We start from the raw sequence: 21,413 nt of genomic DNA, 5'->3' as shown, positions 1-21,413 counted from the left end.
TGTGAAGGAACCTAAATTTGCTCTTTGGCACAATCATACTCATGTCTCCATTTCAAGACCAGTACTATCATGGCTTCAGCCACCTAATGGCATTTCATCAGTATAAAAATCAATGACCATCTGACTGGCATATCTAGCAAGAAAGATTGCCCAAATATTACACACCTTCTGGCAATGTCTACACTCATCCTTCCTGCACTCAGACTGAGCAAAGTAAACACTGATTCCGTAAAGACAAAAATGATGTCCAAAACTCAGAGAACATTTCCAAAAATCTAAACAAGGACTGTGATCACTGACTTCACATTTAGAGTGTACAAAATACCATGATGCCTCATGCCTTTCTATAACATGTTTTTAGATTGCCACCTAAATTCCTCTGAATCACAGTCTCTATTTTCTCACTCTTTTGAAGCACCTTGGCGAGAAAATATCCCCAGAAAGTGTATTGGGATGGTTTCAGAACCATCTCTTCTCTGTTTTGACTGCACTGGGCCCAGCTTGAAGTCTGTAGTCAGTGCAACAGTTCAGTCAGAGGCCAAAAAACACCATCGTTTTAGGTGCAAAAAGTTACTTGCAGGTCAGTCTCACCGTTTGGTATTCTCAGTTGTGTCAGGTAATTTCATTTTCAGGTTTAATTGTTCAGATTTCACTGTTAAGTCTATTTTCTTGACTCTTCTTTAAGTTAATAAAATCAGACATATATTTATGATTTCAACCCACAATTCCTCTATGGTAAAACTATCCAGTACGGTACCTGTTCAAAAATTAAGGCTCCAATGGGTTTCCTATTTTTTAAGAGTTATACTTTACATAGACTTTACTTCATATAAAAAACCTACCTGGATCAATCAGTAGCAATATACTACAAGACTAACAATAACCTGTTGCTTTGTGCCAACTGTTAGATAAATAAGACTCATAAAACAAAATCTGCACCTAGTTTTTCATTTCCTATTTTGGAAATGTACAAAAAGTTTTCTAAAACTCTTGCTTATAAACTTGTTAGTGGTGATTTTTTGCCACAGAATAAATGCATTCATTGACCTTCTTTCTGATCCAAAATAATTTCTGCCACATGCAATGATAACTTTCTGCATCTTTCCCAGGAATCAAGAATTACTTCCATCAGACATTTGAATTAGAAGAGTCACTTATAGTACTTGGAAATAAGAGGATAAATTGATTGATTCTAATAAGCAATGTCATCAAACAGTCCTGTTTTTCCTAAGAAAGCAGAGCCTCTCAGAAGTCATCTTGTGAGATGGTGGCAATTAGTCTCTTGTCATTATTTTTTTCCTAGTTATATAGAAAACTTGTCTAATTCCTATTAAATATGTCGTCCGGTCAGGAAGAAAAGTGGTCTGTCCTCTTTTGCATTGGCAGTCTGGAATTCATCCCTCAGTCGGAACTGCCACTCATCTTCCAGCTCTAGCCGGACAACAGTCTGGCGAAGAGAATTGCGATCTTGACAAATAACACACAGGGTGGCACCTAGGCAAACAATTAAAAAGAATGTGAGTATCAACTTTGTTCTCAAATCACCCAGCTCCCACCACCCCTTAGCAGAAGGAATGTCCACCACTTTCAAAACAGGAGTTACAGATGTTCTTAAGAGAAAATTAGGACACACTGGATTTCAGAGAGCTACGTTTAGCTCCCTGTTAATCAGGGTCTTCTTGTGTAGCCTGAGATGCCTAGTACTCATCTGGTAAACAGGACAAGCAATACATTCCTTACACCTTGGGGTAAAAACGCATAAAAATGTCAAGTCTAAGCAGGTGGTGATAGATCCTGACAGAAAGCAAGGTAACGCCCTACATCCATTACTGTTCTAGCCCTGCTGATCATCATTACCTCGTTGAGTAAAACCTCAATCAACAAAACACTTAAACCCACAAGACAATCACCATAATGGCTGATTAAGCTTTGTGTGCTTTGCTGACCAGAGATGGTTTAATATCAACTGTTTTGACTGGCATTCTGATACCATTTCTTGCATGACTTCCTGTCTTATGAAAAGAAGTGCTCAATTAAGAGGAACCTCACCTGCACCCAATACTCTGAAAGAGAGGTAGTGAAGTAGGAAGAGATACCCAAGACAAAACCAGCTGAGAATACAGTAAAAAGAAACAAGACAGTCAGGTGGTGTTTAACACTCAGGTAGCTGGCTAGAAGGTCAATTGGACTGCCAGTGGAGACAGAGAAATCCTGGATCAAACACACTATGTGCTACACAGCACAAAAATTGGCTGGTTTTTGCAAATTGAAACTGATAGCTTCTTGTCACTCCCTTGAAGAAATGCAGTACAAAAGCACTTCTTTCATTATACGTTATTCTGACAGCCTTGTCAGAGAAACTAAAGGCTTATTAAAATGTGGGCATTGGTCCAGAATGAGAATAGACACTGGAACTTACGTGGCTTCAGTAACATGTGCAGGTGTAAGCACTGTATGCACCAATTTGCATTTTATTACACATATCTATACAAAATTGTATTAACTACAACAAAGAACATAGCAGTCCATAATTCTGCCTGTTTCAGCAAGGCATTTGCAATAGTGTTCCTACTCCAGTAGCAGTTATAGCCAAGTAAAATAAATCCCCAGAGCATTAGATGTCTACAATAGTAGCAGAACAATCCAAAAGAAGTTAGCAATGTGACCTGCAGTGCAGATAATTTGTCTCCAGTACTGTCCATCATCACAAGCACCACATGGAGAAATTGATTATTGGGAATAAATTGGAAATAGACACTGTAATTTGAAAGGACAGCAAATAAACTTTGATGGAGTCACATCCATCATCTATTTTCTCTTGAAAATTAGAAAATATCACTTGCAAGACACAACAGGAAAATTCTTCATACATAAATCTTAAATACTCAGTTTTCAAGCAAAAGGTAATGAGTTATGAATATACACTAGGCATAATGATAGAGATCCAACATTGCCTCTCCACTTCGAAATCTGCAGAACACAGTTATAGACTGGTACAGGGCCAGCATGACCAAACAGCAAAGATGCTAGAACATATAAAGAGAAATATAAATATATACATAAATATATATGCAAAATTTTATATAAAATGCAAAAACAATAGTACTTTTCACATTTTTACCCAGATTCCTAGAGACCAGGATATAAAATTGTCTGTAATAAAATTACTGCAGCTCACCTTTAAGAAAATGAAACTTCTTCAAAAAGCTAGCTACAACAAAGGAATCACAGAGGTACAGCAAGAGACCACTGAATGTCAAACCAGAGGAACTGATATTCAGAGAGTGAGGCCGAGAACTCACATAGCAAACTGCAATCTAATTGGGAGAGAAGAAAAAAAAAACACACACACATACGTAAATTAGCTTTCTTCAGGCTTCTATATAACACCACTAGCTAAGGTTTCATACCTTGTAGTATTCACACCTGATTCGCATTCAGACTTGCTTTCCAACTCCAAATATTGTGATTGTTACAGTTTTTTTCTAAAAATCCTCCTAGTTATTAAAAAGCTATATAAAAACAGTATTCAGAACTATTCATTAGTCCTAATTATTCATTATTATTATTACCATGAAGTTTAGATATGATAGGGTTTGAAAGCTGTGGTAATGACAGCTCCCCACAACCATAACTCTGTGATCTACCCAGCACAGTTTATCTACATAAGAGCAAATACAGTAATTGTGCAGTCTGACACAAGAAGAAGCCTTTGAAAATGTCTAATTTCATTTACATCACAATGGGATTACTCAAGTCAGTAGAGCTGTGCATATACATATGTGCATATGAGGTTTCTTGTTGTCTAGTTACTTTGTTTCTATAGCTATTCCCCCAATCCACAGGGCACCAGGAATATTTATAGCACCCTTTCAGGGTTTATAAGTTTAAAATTAAGGAATCTTTCACACATGAACTGACTTCCAAAGTGCTATTCTACTTACTTGGGGCAGACCCATATCTAGCATAAATCAGCATGATTCAGTGGAGGAAGGTTGACCCACAACAACTGAGACTCTGGCCCAAGATGTCTATATTTATGCATAAAATAGATGCATGAATTCCTTCAATCCTACTGTATCATATACCAACTCAGGTTAAAACTCCAGAACTTTACTAAACACCACCACCTCACTATTGCACTTCTATCTGACCTACATTTGTGTTTAAATATGACCTTGCTTTTAGATCCAAACCCACTAGGGAGAGTCAACAGCTCTTGAGATCTAATGTCAACTTCTCCCATTCTGGCTGCGTGTCTTGGTATTTGCTTCTTTGCCTCAGCAAATCAGTCATAAGTAATCTAACACATACATACTCTGAAGTGTTTTCTCAGGACTAGGTAGCATTTGTAAAACATTCATTTGGAAGAAATTTGTTATAGGAAGGGTCAAATTGTAACAACACATTTAAAAAACAACAACAACAAAAAGCGCTTTGTATTAATTGAGACTAACACCACTCACAGACTATATGAGTGTTTTGGACAGCTCTGGTATTGCTCTATCTGTATTTTATATGTAATTTCTCCCAGTATCTCTATAGGACAAAAAATTTTATTTTAACAACATGAGGATTCAATATCTGATTGTTTGAATGCTGTTATGAATGAATGCTTCAACATAGGCCATACATTTCTAGAGCTGACTGAAGATTACTTTGTTCCATACCTGTGGTCCTAAGTTAAGGTAACAGTCCACAGATAGCACTGGATGACTGTAATTCTTCAGTGAGAGGGGGAAGAAGCGATGGCTGTGATACTGGAGGTATTTTTCAAGAAGCAACTGAGCAGGTGCTGCCAAGAAGGTATGCTTGCTGTCAGGGGCACAAATGTACTGAGCAGGTGAGATTGAAACTGGAGTGTCAGACACCTATGAGGAAAAACATTTCTGGCACAGATGAATCATGATCAATCAAGTTGCACTTATCTGAATTTTGGTTTGTACAAAACACATCTCTATTCTATATATCTATATATCCTACATAGACCTATATAGATCTCTATATATAGGTCTCTCTATATATAGATAGGATATACAGATCTATATAGATCTATATGTCTATAGATACACTAGATCTAGATATAGATCTATATGTCTACAGATCTATATAGGTCTATATATATGGGTCTATATATATATATATAAATCTTTATAGATCTAGATAGATATGGATCTATATATATATAGACCTATATATATCTATATATCCTATATAGATATATATCCTATAGATATATATCCTATATATCTAAGATTTATATAAGAAACAAAGTCATTCAGGCAAAAATATCTGCTACCAAAAATGTTTCAATGGTTCAAAGAATTATATTTGTATTTATAGAGTCTTTGGGGTTTCTTCTTTGAACCCAAGGTACTCCTAAATATGAAATCATGTGAAGATGAGTAATCAAATAGCTATAGAAAAAAAAGGTATAGTGAATGGTTATCTGAATTGTAGAGATACTTTAGGTAGTTTTGAAAGTTTTAGAGAAAATGATTACAAACTGGTGCATTTATACCAAGAATATTGTGGATTTCAGGAAGAAAGACAAAAAAGACATGTCAGACATACCCCATTACTGGTAACTGGTGATGCACCATAATACCTCAGCTCTCCTGGTTATAGGGTACAAAAGAGAAAACAGAAATTTAACAACAGTGAAGCAGAGGTGCTGGTTCTCACCTTAGATTTAATGTGGAAGGATCTCTGTCCTCCTACTGCAATTTGCTTCTTCATGACACTGAAGTGATTGAACCGACAGATGAGAAGGCCCGCACTGTGGACACGCAAGTTGAAGTCAACATCATCACACGTAAACCTGGGAAGAAGAAAATCATAGCAATTCAGAGCAATGTTTCTCATCATAGACTAACAAACTCATGGTCTTTGATCAGTACGATAGAAAGGACAGCTGTCAAACATACAAACCCTCCACTCAGTAGCTAAGACTCAGGGAAAGAGGCTTCATTTTCCTGATAATAAATGACGCCATTAACAATGGCTGAGCTGAGATTAAGAAAATCTGAATGAGGGAAGAACCACTTACAGAGTAAAAGGACTGGAAAAACAGCAGAAAGTGAAAGGAGAAAGGCAGCAAAATGCCAGGGAAAAGACCTAGGAGTTATTTTATTTGCCTCATCGTACAGTAATGCAGTCATAGAAAAAAGATACACAAATTACTATCCCAAATAAGGTCAAGAAAATTAACTCCTTTGACTTACAAGGACATGGATGATGTACATTTGATCTATTAAATTCAAAGAGGTCTGATTACTTATTTTTTCCTTTAGAATACAAATATGTGTTGGTGGTGGTGGTGGTTTATATAGTCCTCTACAGAAATAATGTCATTCTACATTAGAGACAAATTTATTTTAAGACGATTTCTCTTTTCATAGTCCAACAGAACTGCTGAGACATAGGAATAAAGCACACAGAGGCCAAACATCCTTGAGCTAAATTTGGCCCACTTCAGAAATAAAATGGAACAGAAGGTAAACTTCTAGAGCTGACTACATGCAAATCCTCTGGCCTTTGGGAAATTCAAACTCATTTCTCCATTTCGAATGTAGATATTACACAGGAAACAGGATGATATGCAGAACTGTGGGATTAATATCCAGGGCTTGGATTTATGAGAGCTAAGCCATTACTGCAACAGTGAGCATTAGTGAGAAAAATGATATTTAATTATATGTTTTGAAAACCTTCTCTTTGATCTATGTGGATACTTGTTATCCCTGACTGTCAGTGCCTCTGTGTTTTAAAATATACCTTTTTCCTTGCCAGCTCAGCTCAGCATGTCATGTAATGCTTTGGCCTTAACAGCACCCCCATACAGCATTATGGTGAGCCACTCATGGATTAGAGACACAGACAGGAAATGAGTGGCGTGGTCTCGCATTCCTGACATTTTAGCATTGCTGCCTGTACTCGTGTCATTGTGTTTTATTGCACTGTCGTTCTCTCCATTAGCCCTTCATATTGCTTCATAAGATAATACAGCTAGACAGTGTGGGAGAACAACTCTGTGCCAGAATATGGATGGGAGCAAATTTAAAATGTTCTTTTAAAGTGTCAGACTGGTCATGATAAAAATTTAGGTCATCTGTTTAGCCAGACTAAAGGAAGCAGAAGCGCTTCCCCACAGTTACAAATAAATTTGGACTTCAGAAGACAACTTCCTGAGTCAGTTTTACTGAGAAAAACAGCGGGGTTTGGTTATCCAAGTGTAGGTACTCAGTGCCATTTTAGATGACTTGGGCTATCCCAAATAGCTCACAGAAAAATAAGTGTCTTAGATTTCATGTCATACCTGCCAGCCCCATGTGGACACATCCAGAGATGCCAAAGTCTCACTTTAGACAAGTGACTCCCACCTTTACCAATAGCTACTTCATTCTGTTGTGATAAATGCTTGTCCCTCAGAAACAGGAACAAAAAATATTTCTTTCAGATAAATCAGTGAATTTCTGTGAGATTATATATTTAGTGAATACAATTCTGGCAACTGTGGTGATACTGTGTATTTTAATCTGAAATACTCTATGTGAAATAATAAATGGGAAAAAAAATGGGAAATCAGAGACAGAAGAATATAAGAAAAAACACTAATGTTAATGACGTTCATTTACTCCTTCTGAATTTGTTGATGAGCATGCATGTAGTATGCTCCAGTGTTTAGAACAGAACAGAACAGAATGGAGCAGAACAGAACGGAACAGAATCAAATGGAACAGAATGGAATGGAATGGAATGGAATGGAATGGAACAATTAAGTTGGAATGGGCCTTCAAGGATCATACAGTACAACTGCCTGATCACTTCAGGGCTGACCAAAAGTTAAAGAAAATTATTGAGGGCATTATCCAAATGTCTCTTGAACACTGACAGCCATGGGGCATCAACCATCCTGCAATGAATCTTCTTCCAGTGTTTGACCACCTTCACAGTAAGGAAATTTGTCCTTTTTTGTGCTCTGTGTTGTGCTGCTCAGTATAAAAAGCCCAGCTATACCTCAGTTCCATGTCAGAACAAGACTTGGTTTTGTACCATCCAGACATATGGTGTTTGCCAGAAGGCCATTTGAACTAGACACCTGGGGGACTTGCACTACAGGGCACACTACTGAATGCATTTACTCTGTAACTCAAATATGACTGCTTATTTCATGGAATCACAGAATTTCTAGGTTGGAAGAGACCTCAAGATCATTGAGTCCAACCTCTGACCTAACACTAACAGTCCTCCACTAAACCATATCCCTAAGCTCTACATCTAAACGTCTTTTAAAGACCTCCAGGGATGGTGACTCCACCACTTCCCTGGGCAGCCCGTTCCAATGTCTAACAACCCTTTCAGTAAAGTTCTTCCTAACATCCAACCTAAAACCTATATTTGAAACTATAGAGATTAATGTCTTTTACGAACTGATGGTAATTTGGAAAGAATTTGAACCTTCAATAAGAAAATCTCCTTGCTTCCCATTAACAACTTCCCCCAAAAGCCAACAAGATTATTTGTAAAACTTCTTTTATTTGGTTCGTTATGTCTTTTGAAAGATGCTATTTATTCACTTACCTGTTCTGATTGTACTGTACATTCTGTGTCAGATCAACATTTAGCATAATGAAATCATGCACATGGCAACAGGAGAATGGCTCCTTGAACTCAGTACTGTTTGCTTTACTAGACCATTTTCTCATCCCAATTAAGGCATAGTGAGTGACATTGGGAGTTGCTTCAATACGTTGCAGAATTTGCTTCAAGGAAACATTCCTTTCAGTCCATGTATAGTCACTATAATAATTAGGAAAATGTGTTAAAGTATATAGAGAATGATCAGAATCTTAGTTATGTGAACAACAGTTCTCAACAGTCAAAAGTAGTTATGAGCATCAAGTAGATAACTTCAGTGTTGTCTTACTTTATTGCAATGTTTCACCTCTCACTCCAGGATAGAGTGAAAACTTAAGTTTTCACTTATTTAACTAATTAACTAATACTTATGCACTGGGGACTGATATACTAGGTCTGAAATTTATCTTAAATCTTGCAAAATATTTACTCAGGTTTGTAAACTTTTCAAGTTACCTGGATAAGGTTCCAAATGACCACTCAAGGGTTGCTGACTTTGTGCTATAACTCGAGAGCAAAGCATAAGATCCTCCTAGCCTACCACTCAAGTCCATAAATACCAAAGCTTTCACTGACTTTAGTTCGCTTTCAAGGTTTGCTATAAAACCTGAATAACACTGTTATGGGAGTAGACAGAAATACCTAGTACAAATAATGTTCTAAAGCAATGAAAATAAAAACATTTGTTCGGAAATTTGGGGAAATAATGACAGAGACACACAGACTAGGAAATTAGATGCCCAATTTTCACAGAAATATCTTTTAGCTTCCTTGGAAAAAATCTGACAAAAATGTAAATTTGAATGCATTTGTTTTCCCAGTGTATCAGGGATTGTTTAAAGAACTTGAAATTTGCAGTCCCAGTTATTCTAGTTTGAAACAGTGATACACTATACAGCAAAGGCTGCAAGGCACTTAAATCCTCAGGGGACAGGAATGAAAAGCAGGCACTAAACATTGTGCTATGCAAAGCCAGATATCTAAGGAAAACACTTGTTCCATTAGGCAAATATTATTCTGTACTTGTACAGGGTAAAAGTATATCAAACATGCAATTTCAAAACTGATATGCAGTGAAAGCTTAAAAGAGATCAGCTGAAAAAGCCTGTGTTCCTCTATTTACCTTTTCCTGTCTCCTGAACAATCAACTTCTACTGCATTCCACATAACACAGGAGTCATCTGAAATGACAATGAAAGGCCAAATATCCTGGGGTTTTATCCCCAGCTCCTCCTGCCGATTTCGTTCTAGCTCCAAGTTATGATAAGACAACTCTTTTATCAGGAAGTGTGCAGCACCTGAAACCAAGGGCATAAACCATATGATCAAAAATAGGGACAGAAATTGTTTGCTTTTAGCTTGGAAAACTCTTGAAGAGAACATTTCTGCAGCCCAGGGTATGACTCACTGTGAAGATTTTAACACCCTCACACTCCCTGGAGCCAATCTCCCATGTCACTTGCTGTAAGTGACTTACAGGACCTCACTGGGAAGCACACAAAATGAAGCCTTTACTTCTGTGGTAAAGATTTGTTAATGTCTCAAGGGTTTAGTCACCGATTCTTTTAACACCTTACAGATTTATATATATATAAATATATATATAAATAACAGATATTTGCCTCCACTATCATATCTGAGTAGGAACATCTAGAAATGATTAACTAGCTGAACAACATAGGAACAATTTCCCTTGACTGTCAATTCTGAATGCTTGTCACTACTGCTGTCTATAAATTGTTCAAGCAGTAAATCGAAGTGCTGAATATTTCACAGGTGTTATATTAACAGAATCTACCTAAGAGATGCACATGATCAGCATGCTTACTAATCTTCCCCCATCTCTGTTCTCTCCTACACACATCTGAGACTGTAGTAGAGGGCTTCCAGCCTTATAAATTGACATGATCCACTTCTGTGAGATCCTGTAGTTCCCTCCTCTACCAATAAGCCTGAGCATGACTCAGTTGAATAAACAGAAGCATCTAGCGATATTTGAGGCTCCCCGTGCTACCTGAGATATCCACACAGAACTAGCAGTGACACAGGCTTCTGGAGATAGCACACAATTTACTTCCAAAAATAAAAATAACAAAAATAAAAAAAAAAAAAAAAAGAGGAGGTAACTCCATCTGAATTAACCATCTCTGTTTCCATTTAAAATCAGTAGTGAAAAGTAAATATTTCTATATATGAGTCATCTAGCTTTTCCTAGGTGACTAGGATTAAGTGAATGGCACCCGAGACTGTGACACATTGTCTTCAAAGAAAAACCAGGTCACGAGAGCAGATATGGTAGCTCTGCATATAATATGATCTATATAATGTATATCTCCATTTCACTGGTGAATAACACCACCTCAAGGGCCCAGATCATGTGTTCTCATTTGTTAGAACCTTTGGCTATACTTACCTACTCCTGCACTGTTGAAAATGCTTGGAAGAACAAGCATGATGTGGTTGGGCCAGTACTTCTTATATATGGCCATTTCATATTCCTTGACAACTAAAACGTGCAAATGACTGGCTCCATCCATTGCATGGTATAAATTGAAAAGTCCATGTTCATGACGCCCAGTGGTGGGAGTAAAAGTGGGGCTTTTTATGTAATCTTCATTCTGTAAATAAATAGAAATGTGAATTTCTATATTAAGCCAGATGATGTTTAAACAAGGAGAACCAAATCTGTCAGCAGAGTAAGTCAGATTCAGTGACACTGCATTTTTACATTTTAAACTAGCTTAATAGGGAAATAAGCACAAGTTAGAAAAAAGAAGAAAACTCTTCCTATTAAATTATTTGACCATTGAGAGTGTGGTGAACTGGACGGTATTGTTAAAAACTTGACTTGACAAATGTACATGGACCTTGAGGTTAGATCTGGAGAAGGATTCAGGTCCATATGACTTAAGAAGGTCCGAAACATCTTAGTCCAAAACTGCAATACAAGTCTTATGACTGGCTATCATCCAAACTTGAATGCATTTAAACTCACTAGATACCTTCAAGTTTGATAGTACAGCTCCTTAGAGGCCTGTTTCTACAGACTTACAGGACTATTACAGTCAGGGCAACTGATTTCAGCCTGGTCCCTACTAAGACCATTAAGGATGCAGAATGAATGTGTGCTTCTTCACAGAGACTCTCCAAAGTCCTCACAATTAAGCAGACCAGATTTAAAACTGCCAAAGTACAACATGGTGTGTTTGATGCCCATGGAGTTCTACAACAGAGAAGTTAAAACACATTGAGAAAAATATATATATATTGTAAAGGTTTCATAATCTAGGTTGCAATCTAGATCATAGCACTTTTCAAGCTTGCAGAAAGATTGAAGGCACCATTTTGGAGCAGATGAATAAAGAAGCAAAGAAAGAATAAACAGTTTTGGCAAACTCTTAGAGCAAGCCACTAGCAGAAGCAAGAAAAAATCCACAAGGACCCAATGCACAGTTCAAATTACCTAGCCAAGCACAGGCTTACTGAAGTTTCATTCTTACATCGTACAGTTGTGACTCAGTTGCTGTTTGGGGTCTCCCATTTCAATCTTGAGCTGGGCATAAATGCCCAAACTGGGGGGTCATATTGATTGATTATCATTTATTGGAAGCAGCTTATTTTCTCAAATATAGAAGTGCTACTATTGTTCCACAAATTGTTTCAATAATACAGACAGTGTGGCCTGAACAATTCAGAGCTTCATCATAAGCATAGATATTAGGAGTCTCTGTAAAGGCCAGCATTCAAGATTGCATAGCCTGTCAGATGGATGATCATATAAAGTGTTTTCTGCAAGAGCACCCTGCAATTCTTTGTACAGTTTTAAAGCCATGACAAAGATTCTTTGAAAGCCTTGCTTTTTTATGAAAGCATTTAAGCATTTATGCAGAATAGAATAGATAATCTACTGTCATCTTCTACAACAACAAAAAATGCTTCTTTACAGTAAACTGTTTAATAATTAAAACCATGTCTGAGGCTCATTGCTGAAACCATTCTCACTTTAACATCTTAAACTCATAACCAAAGAACTTTTGCCCCAGATTAAGAAAGTATGTACTGAAGGATCAGCCTTGGCAATGAGCAAAAGAAATAATTTATTAGCTGTTTGACAGCTTTGCTTCATGTCTCCCTTTCTGGCAGAAAATACAAGCTTAGTGTCAGGACATCCTTATTATCTCTTGATAGCAGGACCAGAAGTACAAAGAATCCTATTTTAACAAATTTAAAAATCGGTCATGTTGCTCTCCCATACATGGACATAAAAATAAAAATCCATCTACCTTATCTGTGACTAGTGGTAGCCGCATGCTTTCCAATTGTCTTCCTGGTTGGCTAAAGACAAAATGATGTTCCTTTGACTTTGGAATGATAAAATGCAACTGGATCTCTTCTCCCAGCATGGAATAGGAAAAGGCAAATGCATGTAGAGTGGATTCATAAAGCTGAGAATGGAAAAAAAAATAAGATAATTCAGGTGGTTAGAATCAAACATTTCCTACAAGGTCTTGCTATGTTTAATACACATTCATAATATTACCAAATACATAACAATCACTTAATGTATTGCACTATATTTTACCTAATGATTCACTATATGTTAAACAATTCCCCCTATGATATATTACACTGAGAAAAAAAAAAAAAAAAAAAAAGTTATGTCTCCCTCTTTTGAAACCATTGTTTCAGCTTTGTACGTAGATAGTACCAATGCTACAGGCCACTTTCTGCTTACAGAAATGCTATCTGACCCATAAAAAACAGTATTGACATCACTAATACATTCTTCCTCACAAGCTAATAGGCAGGAAATTGGAGGGTCACACTGAGTAATAACAACGTGCATGCCATTTATAAAACACATACTGCAATACTGCAGTTTCAGAAGTAACATCTTTTGTGGTAACTAAGACCAAAATGTAAGCAAATCCCAGTGAAAAAGTTTACTGGGAGAGCAGTTTTCACTGATATTATACATGTAGACTGCTCATAACAGCACTGAAACAAGTTAGTGTAAATGAGATGAGGAACAGTCCTGTGAAGTACCCATATCTGCAGTCTGGTCAAGGCAAGCAAACCCCAAGAAATAACAAAATCTGTCAATCAGCTCTTTCTTTGTTTTTAATACATAGATACAGTTTGTAAGCTAATTCAAATACAGTGAATGAACACAAAACTGAGTTCAGTCTCTGTATCAGCTTTTGTTCTGAAGAGTAGCATCTGGAAATCTTTACCTGGTACCTGGGATTGAAACCCATATACTGATGGCACTGTTCACAGTGATGATAGGTGTTATACGCTGCATACTTGGATAATCTCATTCTAGTTGTTTGACGGCGTGTATACATATCCTCCTGTCTCCTAATCATTGATCTATCTATTAAAAAAAAGAAACAACATATATGTAACATATATTCAAGTCCAGAATGTATTCCCTTGTGACAGACTGTTTCTGTCACCGTATCTTCTAGGAAAAATGGCATGAGTAAATACACGCAAAACAAAATAGGAAATTATTCTGATGTGTTTTACAAATTAATGCGTACACCAAAGAGCACTACAAAGATGTATCTGCAAGTTCATGATTATGGTAATTCTGTACAAATGTACATAAAGCTGAGGCATAAGCAAATCTAGATTATTAAAATTAATATTGCTGCTGCTGTTATTACTGGTTGAACACTTTGAAAATTAAAAAATAGTAAAAAAGGGTCTTAAGACAGACATCTGCAGTCCTGTGATGGACATCACAGTAATTAAGTGAAATGAACTCAATAAACTTACTGATGTTGCTTTTTAATGTATAACCACGTTAAATAAAAAGTTTTCTCTTGTGGGAGACAGAAGAACGATGAGATTTAATGATAACCTATGATGAGAACACCTACCTATGCAGAGTTGAGACCATGACTACATGAGCTTCATGCAGCCTTTAAATGGGAACCATTTCTGTTGAAAAGGGCTTATGTTATGTCTGTCATCTGGCCAAATACTTCATTCAAATTTTCAGCATCAAATCAGGCTGCTCTTGTCCTATCAATTTTAAAAATCACTAAGTATAGATTTTCCACAGTCTGCTTGGGCAACTTGCTCCAGAGCTTGATCACTCTTATTTTGGAAGTATTTTTCATACTATCTGCTTGTATTTTCACATGTTGCACCTTGTTTCTATTGTCGCTTGTCCTTACACTGTGTATCTATATTAGTTTGTGAATACAAGCTCCCATTATGAAGCAGTAATCAAATAGTCCTGTGAGACTTTTCCAGACTTAACAAACCCCATTCTCTCTGCTTTTCTATGTACATCATGTGCTTCAGGCTTCTATCCATCTTGGTTGCTACCCACTAGACGCACTTCTGTATGGCAAAGCCTTTCTTGTACTGGGAAGCTCAAAGCTTGACACAATACTCCAGATGTGGTCTTACAAATGGAAGGCATAGAGGAATAATCACTTTCTTTGAGTTGCTTGCTAGTTGGTTGGTTTAGTAAACCAATAACTCAATGGAGAACTGGTGACTCATGTTCAAATTGCTGTCTAGAGGATCAGAAGGTTACTTTCCTCAAAGCTGCTTTCTATACAGATAGTCCCATGCCTGTACAGGTACAGAGGGTTATTCCACCCCAAGTGCAGGATTTTGTATTTGCCTTTGTTGAACTGTGTGAGGTTCCTGTGAGCCAATTTCTTCAGCCTGTCATGCTCTCTGAAAGGCTGTGCTGCCTTCCAGCATATTGACTGCTCCCCCAGCTTGGCATCATCCATGAACTTGCTAAGATTGCATTCTGTCCCTTTGACCAGGTTATAAATCGCAATCTCAAACAGCATTTGCCCTACTGAGTCCCTGATTATTACCATGCATAAGTATTTGGCCACAAGGGTGATCACAGGGTGGGAGTCTGGACATGACTTGCAGGAGGGTTTGTTCCATAATTGTTTGGGGGACTGAGGATAGGTTGACTAGGGTGTATTTTCTTCAATCTTCCTTCTAGTTCTGTAGAGGAAAGGCATGGTATTTACCTCTTCCCAGTCATCAGAAAACCCCAACAATTGTCATTACCTTTAAAGATGATAGACAACAGGAGCTGGATGTTAGCCAGCTCCATTGTTGTGCTTGGATGCATGCTACCCAGTCTCATGGGCCTGTGTATGTCCAGCTGGCTTATGTACAGGACCATAGTAAGAGATTTATTTCACCTGACCATAGACATTTTCATTTATTAATTTGCCTGTAAGAGTATTATGGCCCACAGAAAGCAACAGACACATCTAGCCTCTAACTGACCTGACCTACCTTACATGTATACTTTGTCATGAGATAATTTATACTTTAGAAGAGCTTATTTCTCATGAAATATTTTTAAGGGTGTCCAGAGGACTAATTCACACCTCAGTACTCCAGGAATCTAGATGCATTTCACCATTTCCAAAACCTAAACTAAATAAACCTATAAACACTTTTAAGAACACAAATTTAAGTACATAACTAATACATGTCACTGCATTGCTACAAAACAAGACAATGTTACTACATAAAAACATTCCAGTATGCAATTATTTTTGTGGGATCAGAAAGTTTTCAATGAGACGCTACCCATTTAATATTCCATAAACTATTGATAAGTCTCATACTCTGGTGTTTCATCTAACAAACTACAAATCTCTTTCCATTATTACCTAGTCAAGTGCAATTCTGATTTCATTCTGTTCAAAATCAACAGAATTCTCACATTAAAACCAAATTAATACATATGTGTGTGCCATTCTAAATTTTTCAGATTCTAACCTTCACTGTTTATTGTCTGAAGCTTGGAACAAATCAGACTTGCATCTTCATATTTCGGGTCATGGATAGTGTAGTTAAAAGGGATCTTCTTAAATGTCTCCAAATCTGGCCATGTATCTCCAGGTTGATGGTAGCATTGATCAGATTCTTCTTTTAAGTCTATGGTATTAATGAAAAATAAAAATTCATGGAATTACAATTTTAAACATTCTTTATACTGTTATAGAAGATTTTGTTATGCCTACAATTCTTAAATCTTTTTTTTTTTTTTTTAATTTCATCATTCTGATGAAGCAATATTATTATGCATAAAGATGTGTACCTTTGAACAAAAGAACCTCATACCTCAAGAAAATTCTGGCTTTTAAACATTTCTTTTCACTTTAATACCTTGATAATCTTTTTAGAACAGTTGGTGGAATGATAATGAAAACAATGTCAAGGTCCTAGTAAGTCTGATCTACCTGGATCCAGGCATTTGCAGTATTTCCACACCACATTTGTGAACTCAGTTGAGGAAAGATACTTTATTCCCATTAAAGAAAATAAACCTTATTTCAGAAATCACAGTATTAAGTCCAGTGCATAGTTAAAGCTTGCTACACCTTCTAGTGATAAGCCTAGAGCAGTCAAAGAGAATGTGCACTGAAATCAGGCCTTTTTTTGAAACAGGTAAAAAAAGAGCACTAGTCCAATTAAATGCTTTTCTACCCTTTTCAAGAGGATGAAGGATCTGACAAGTAAAATGGACAGTATAACATATTTCAATAAAGTAAATCAATTACAAAGGTGAACAGCATCAAATATGCATGCAAATTACTTCTTGAATTAACATAACAAATGTCTACACTTTCCAGAAGCAAATATTTTTATAACAAGAACTTACTAATGTTGATTTCTTCCTCATCATAAACATCCACTTCTGTCAGTCTGATCAGCATTCTGGACAAAATACTAAGGAACTGCAGATAGGCACCCGTTTTCCCTATCTGTAAATATATAAATCAGAAAATACAAAAGAAAACTTTCATTTTCATCTGGAAATTGCACCTGCAGTGAAACATTTGGTGTTTGCATATCCCTATACTTGTATATTCATAAGCCAAAATGACATGCTTAAATGTCCAACATTTCTGTGCTCTCTCTGCAGGAAATTAGTTTGGAAAATGCATTTTATATCACAGGTCTAATCTAACAAGCTAGAATTTTCTCTCTTTCTTCTATAGTTGCTACATTGGCAGTGAACTTCTAAAAATCCATATAAGCTCAAAAAATCTTTCAAAAATTACTCCTTTATATACAAGATAGCTAAAGAGTTACTTCAACCCTGTCGTACTTGTACAATTCATCAGCACACTGACTGCTGTTGAAGTACATTGATTATTCTGAATAACAGTGTCATACCTCTGTTGGAGAACTTGTGCAGGCCACATCCACTCCTGGAGGACCTGGCATATGTAATAATGTGTTTTTTCACCTCTTGAGCTGAAAAGATATTATTTTCCTTCCCTTGTTTTCAAATTATCATTTAAAAACCTGTTTTAAAGTTACTTTAAGACTGTAGCTTTAACCTTTCTTTTTTACCAACACAAAATATGTATTTTATCTTACACCCAACTGTATCACTGTCCCTTTATAGCTTTTTTTAGCTAAAAGGTGCAAGCCACAGCCAGATATTTACTCAATTAATTGCTGTCTTCTATACAAAGTTTTTGACGATAACATCAAGAAAATAATGCCATGTCTAAGCAGACAGCTTTGCAAACCATTACATTTTAACAGAGAGCAGAACATACAGGGTTTCAATGAGCAAAAAGAGACCAGCAAACTCCTGCCATTCTCACAGGAGAATACAGAGTGAGGTTAACATGTAGACCACTATGGCACATTCTCCTGCTGGAACTGTCTGATTTTGGACTACATCTACATTACTACTGAATTGAAAGTCCAGCTTTCACTGCCATTACTTCTAGGACACGTCAGAAGCATATGGCGTTGAATTATTAAAAATAGTATTGTATTTAATATTTTCCATGATTTTTTTTTATTTTTTAATTTTTAATTTAAGGCTTTGCAGATGAAGCAAGAGCAAGTAAGCATTTATTTTGTCAAAGTTCACTGTCTATTGCCCTTAATAAATCAGATTGCACATGAAACATTTTTTTGCCAACGGTGGAAAAGGGTCCCCTGTTCCCTGCTGAGGGTTAAATAAGTCTTTCAGGTGCACTTGGTAGACCTTGCAAGAGCACACAACCCCATGTTATCCAGGGGTAACACATTAAAAAACACGACTGAATAGCGGAAATTAGGGCGTGGGCTATACTCGGCCCACAGACCAGATGTTTCTAACTCCCAGTCTAGGTTTTCATGCAAAATCCCTTAAGACTGATGAGATTCTTTCTACTGACCTTGGAATAAGGCTCTAGGGTTCACTGGGATGGATATTTATTGATAAAGCAGACAAAGAACATTTTATCTTCCCACATCTGAGGAAAACTTGATCATAATTTGTTCTGTTAGAAAACGATTTCTACGTTTTTTCTCACATCAGAGTTTACCTTTATGTGCCATTATGAACATACTCTTTTTAAGTGCCTCCCACCATCCTTTCATTAAACACTGGGTGGCCTGACAGATTAAGAGCTCCTTAATTTTGAACAAATGAGAGACGAATTGTCAAAAGTACACAGCCGTAATTCCTAATTTTTTTGAAGTATATATTTAGAATTGTCAACAGATCAACAGGCTGAAAACCTTACTTCTCCCCTTCAGTAACTGTTTAAAACTTACTCTGTACATGTATTTTTCCTTTCCCTCATGAAACAGGTTTTCACCAATGGTTTTCAACAATGTATCTGGGGTCAGCAGGCTACCTCTAAGTGGTATTTGGATGAAAGGTGTCAATTGACTCAAATTTACAAAGCTGTAGGGTCACAAATTGGAAATGTTGAAAACCACAGAACTAAAATAGTACTCCCAAACCAGGAAACTAAAACGTGTGCACTTTTGATATTCTGTGCATCACATCTCATTATCTGTCACATAAAAACTGACTAAGACAATACTGTGAGCTTTATGGACTGTTAGATATTTGCAGCACTGTATGAAAAATACTGGTGGGAACAAGCAAATATCTCTCATTTTCAGGATCTTTTTTTGTTAGCAGAAAGCTTAGGCTGAACACATGACAACATTCATATTTTGACTCCACTCAGTTGCACATTTACCTGCATTTTTCTGCTGAAGAAATGAATTGCTGTAATACAGAACACTTTTCCCAGTTCATTTAGAGAACAAGAAAAAATAAAAATGAATTTTTACTGACAATCAATGTTTACTCCAGAAGGGAAGAGCCGTGAACATTTGAATTCATAGCATACCCAGATGGGTAAATGTAACTTTAAATTTAATAATATTGTTTTCTTTATGCACCATCTCTAGACAAAACAGAAATGCAAAAAGTGTCTTTGCTTGTTTGAAAATACAGAGTAGCTGTCAACAAACAGAGCTTCCAGATCTCTCTGAAGAGTTCTCATCTCATCTGTCACTCTTTTGGGGATGGGGCATCTGCAAAGAGATCCTGCAGGCAGGATAAGGCACTTGGGGGCCAGACATACTCAAGCAATGGAACTATTACTCTTTTGTTTCTGGCTATGTGAATTTGGAAGACAAAAGTATGATGAAGTAGACTCCAAAGAAGAAAATCACAGAAGATTAATAAACAAAAATCTCAAATCTTGAGAAAACTTATGATAGGATTGTGGGTCCTGCAAAGATTTTGTATCTTGGTTTCTATTTGTATCCTAAACAGAAGGTGTGATTTGGCCTATGAGAAACTAAGAGCATGTTTACTCTGCAGTTCTTCATTCACAAAGAGTTTTGTGAATGAAGAGCAAGAGGAAAGAATATGAATTCAAATTCTTCCTGCAGAAAATTCTAGAGATATGAAGGTCCTTTTTTTGTGTGTGTGTCAAAGACACATAGTGCCTATTTTTTTAACTTGTTCCAGGACCACTGGTAGTATTTTATTACTCTTACATGTTGATAGAAAGTACCAAATGATTTCAGTCTTCACATTTGGAGAAATGTGGCAAAGGGGAAATAATTCCATGAGGCTTTTCTGTTTTAATTTCCAGGCAAGATAGTTCTTCACATACCACAGCAGTGGTTTTCAGACTGTGGTCTGCAAACCAGTAGTGATTCATAGAAAATATGCTGATGGTCCACAGACAGCTGGTCAAATGGTGCTGGCTCTTCTCCTTGTTTCCACTTGCTATGTTCTGCTAGAAGACAGCTAACAAAAGATATATTAAATATTTCCCTAATACTTTTATTACATTAGAAGAATGGCATATAAGCCCATTGTAATAAGGTTTTAATAAGAGTAGAGGAAATTCTAAACGTATCTAAGTTTTTAGCGAGATCAAAACTTGAAGATCCTCTTTTTCAGGATTTATCTACAGCTTATAATGCAGAAACTCCAAGCACTCAGTAAGGATTCAATATAACAAACTTGCTTTCAATTTGAAGCTACGAAAAACAAAATATTGGAATGATACAGCAGAAAGCCTACAACATCATTTCATTCCAAAGGATCCACTCAGACCATAATTTAACTTCTAAGCCCACTGTTTTATTAGTATTTTAAATGATGTCAGGAGGCACCTTTCAGGATAAGAATCACTTGTGTTTGAGAATTTAATCATCTGTGTGGATAGATGAAAAGTAGCCTTATGATAGAACATTTTGACCAGTCCAGAGGGTAAAATGTCTCTGTGAAGGGTAAGCGTACTTTACTACCAATTGCCCTGACAGTGAGAAATGTAATTTTGTTTCACTAATATATCTAATTTTCTTCATGTGTTTATTTCATATTTTTTTCATTCTAACCAACAAATTGCTTCCTGATTTGAATTTTAATAAAGTAATTGCTGTCTAATAAAAAAAATAGCTACTTCCTAATTTTTTAAAAAGAACTTTAATGCTTTGGT

General features: G+C 36.5%; 1 protein-coding gene across 1 annotated transcript in view; it reads right to left on the bottom strand.

Moving 5' to 3' along the window:
* Positions 1 to 1,330: 1,330 nt before the first annotated feature.
* Positions 1,331 to 21,413, bottom strand: part of GREB1 (growth regulating estrogen receptor binding 1) — a gene marked incomplete at both ends in the record, with an annotated part of 57,488 nt that continues 37,405 nt past the window's right edge. The window contains 11 exons of the mRNA XM_084283983.1: positions 1,331 to 1,494; positions 3,179 to 3,317; positions 4,671 to 4,871; positions 5,686 to 5,821; positions 8,584 to 8,802; positions 9,764 to 9,938; positions 11,054 to 11,258; positions 12,924 to 13,085; positions 13,875 to 14,017; positions 16,423 to 16,581; positions 17,309 to 17,411. Of these exons, the coding sequence (XP_084140109.1) occupies positions 1,331 to 1,494; positions 3,179 to 3,317; positions 4,671 to 4,871; positions 5,686 to 5,821; positions 8,584 to 8,802; positions 9,764 to 9,938; positions 11,054 to 11,258; positions 12,924 to 13,085; positions 13,875 to 14,017; positions 16,423 to 16,581; positions 17,309 to 17,411 (1,806 nt within the window). The remainder of the gene's footprint in view (positions 1,495 to 3,178; positions 3,318 to 4,670; positions 4,872 to 5,685; positions 5,822 to 8,583; positions 8,803 to 9,763; positions 9,939 to 11,053; positions 11,259 to 12,923; positions 13,086 to 13,874; positions 14,018 to 16,422; positions 16,582 to 17,308; positions 17,412 to 21,413) is intronic.

Source organism: Netta rufina (genome assembly GCF_964035555.1).
Source record: "Netta rufina genome assembly, chromosome: 3".
In the NCBI taxonomy this organism is placed as follows: domain Eukaryota; kingdom Metazoa; phylum Chordata; class Aves; order Anseriformes; family Anatidae; genus Netta; species Netta rufina.
This window is presented reverse-complemented; position numbering and strand designations above follow the sequence as displayed.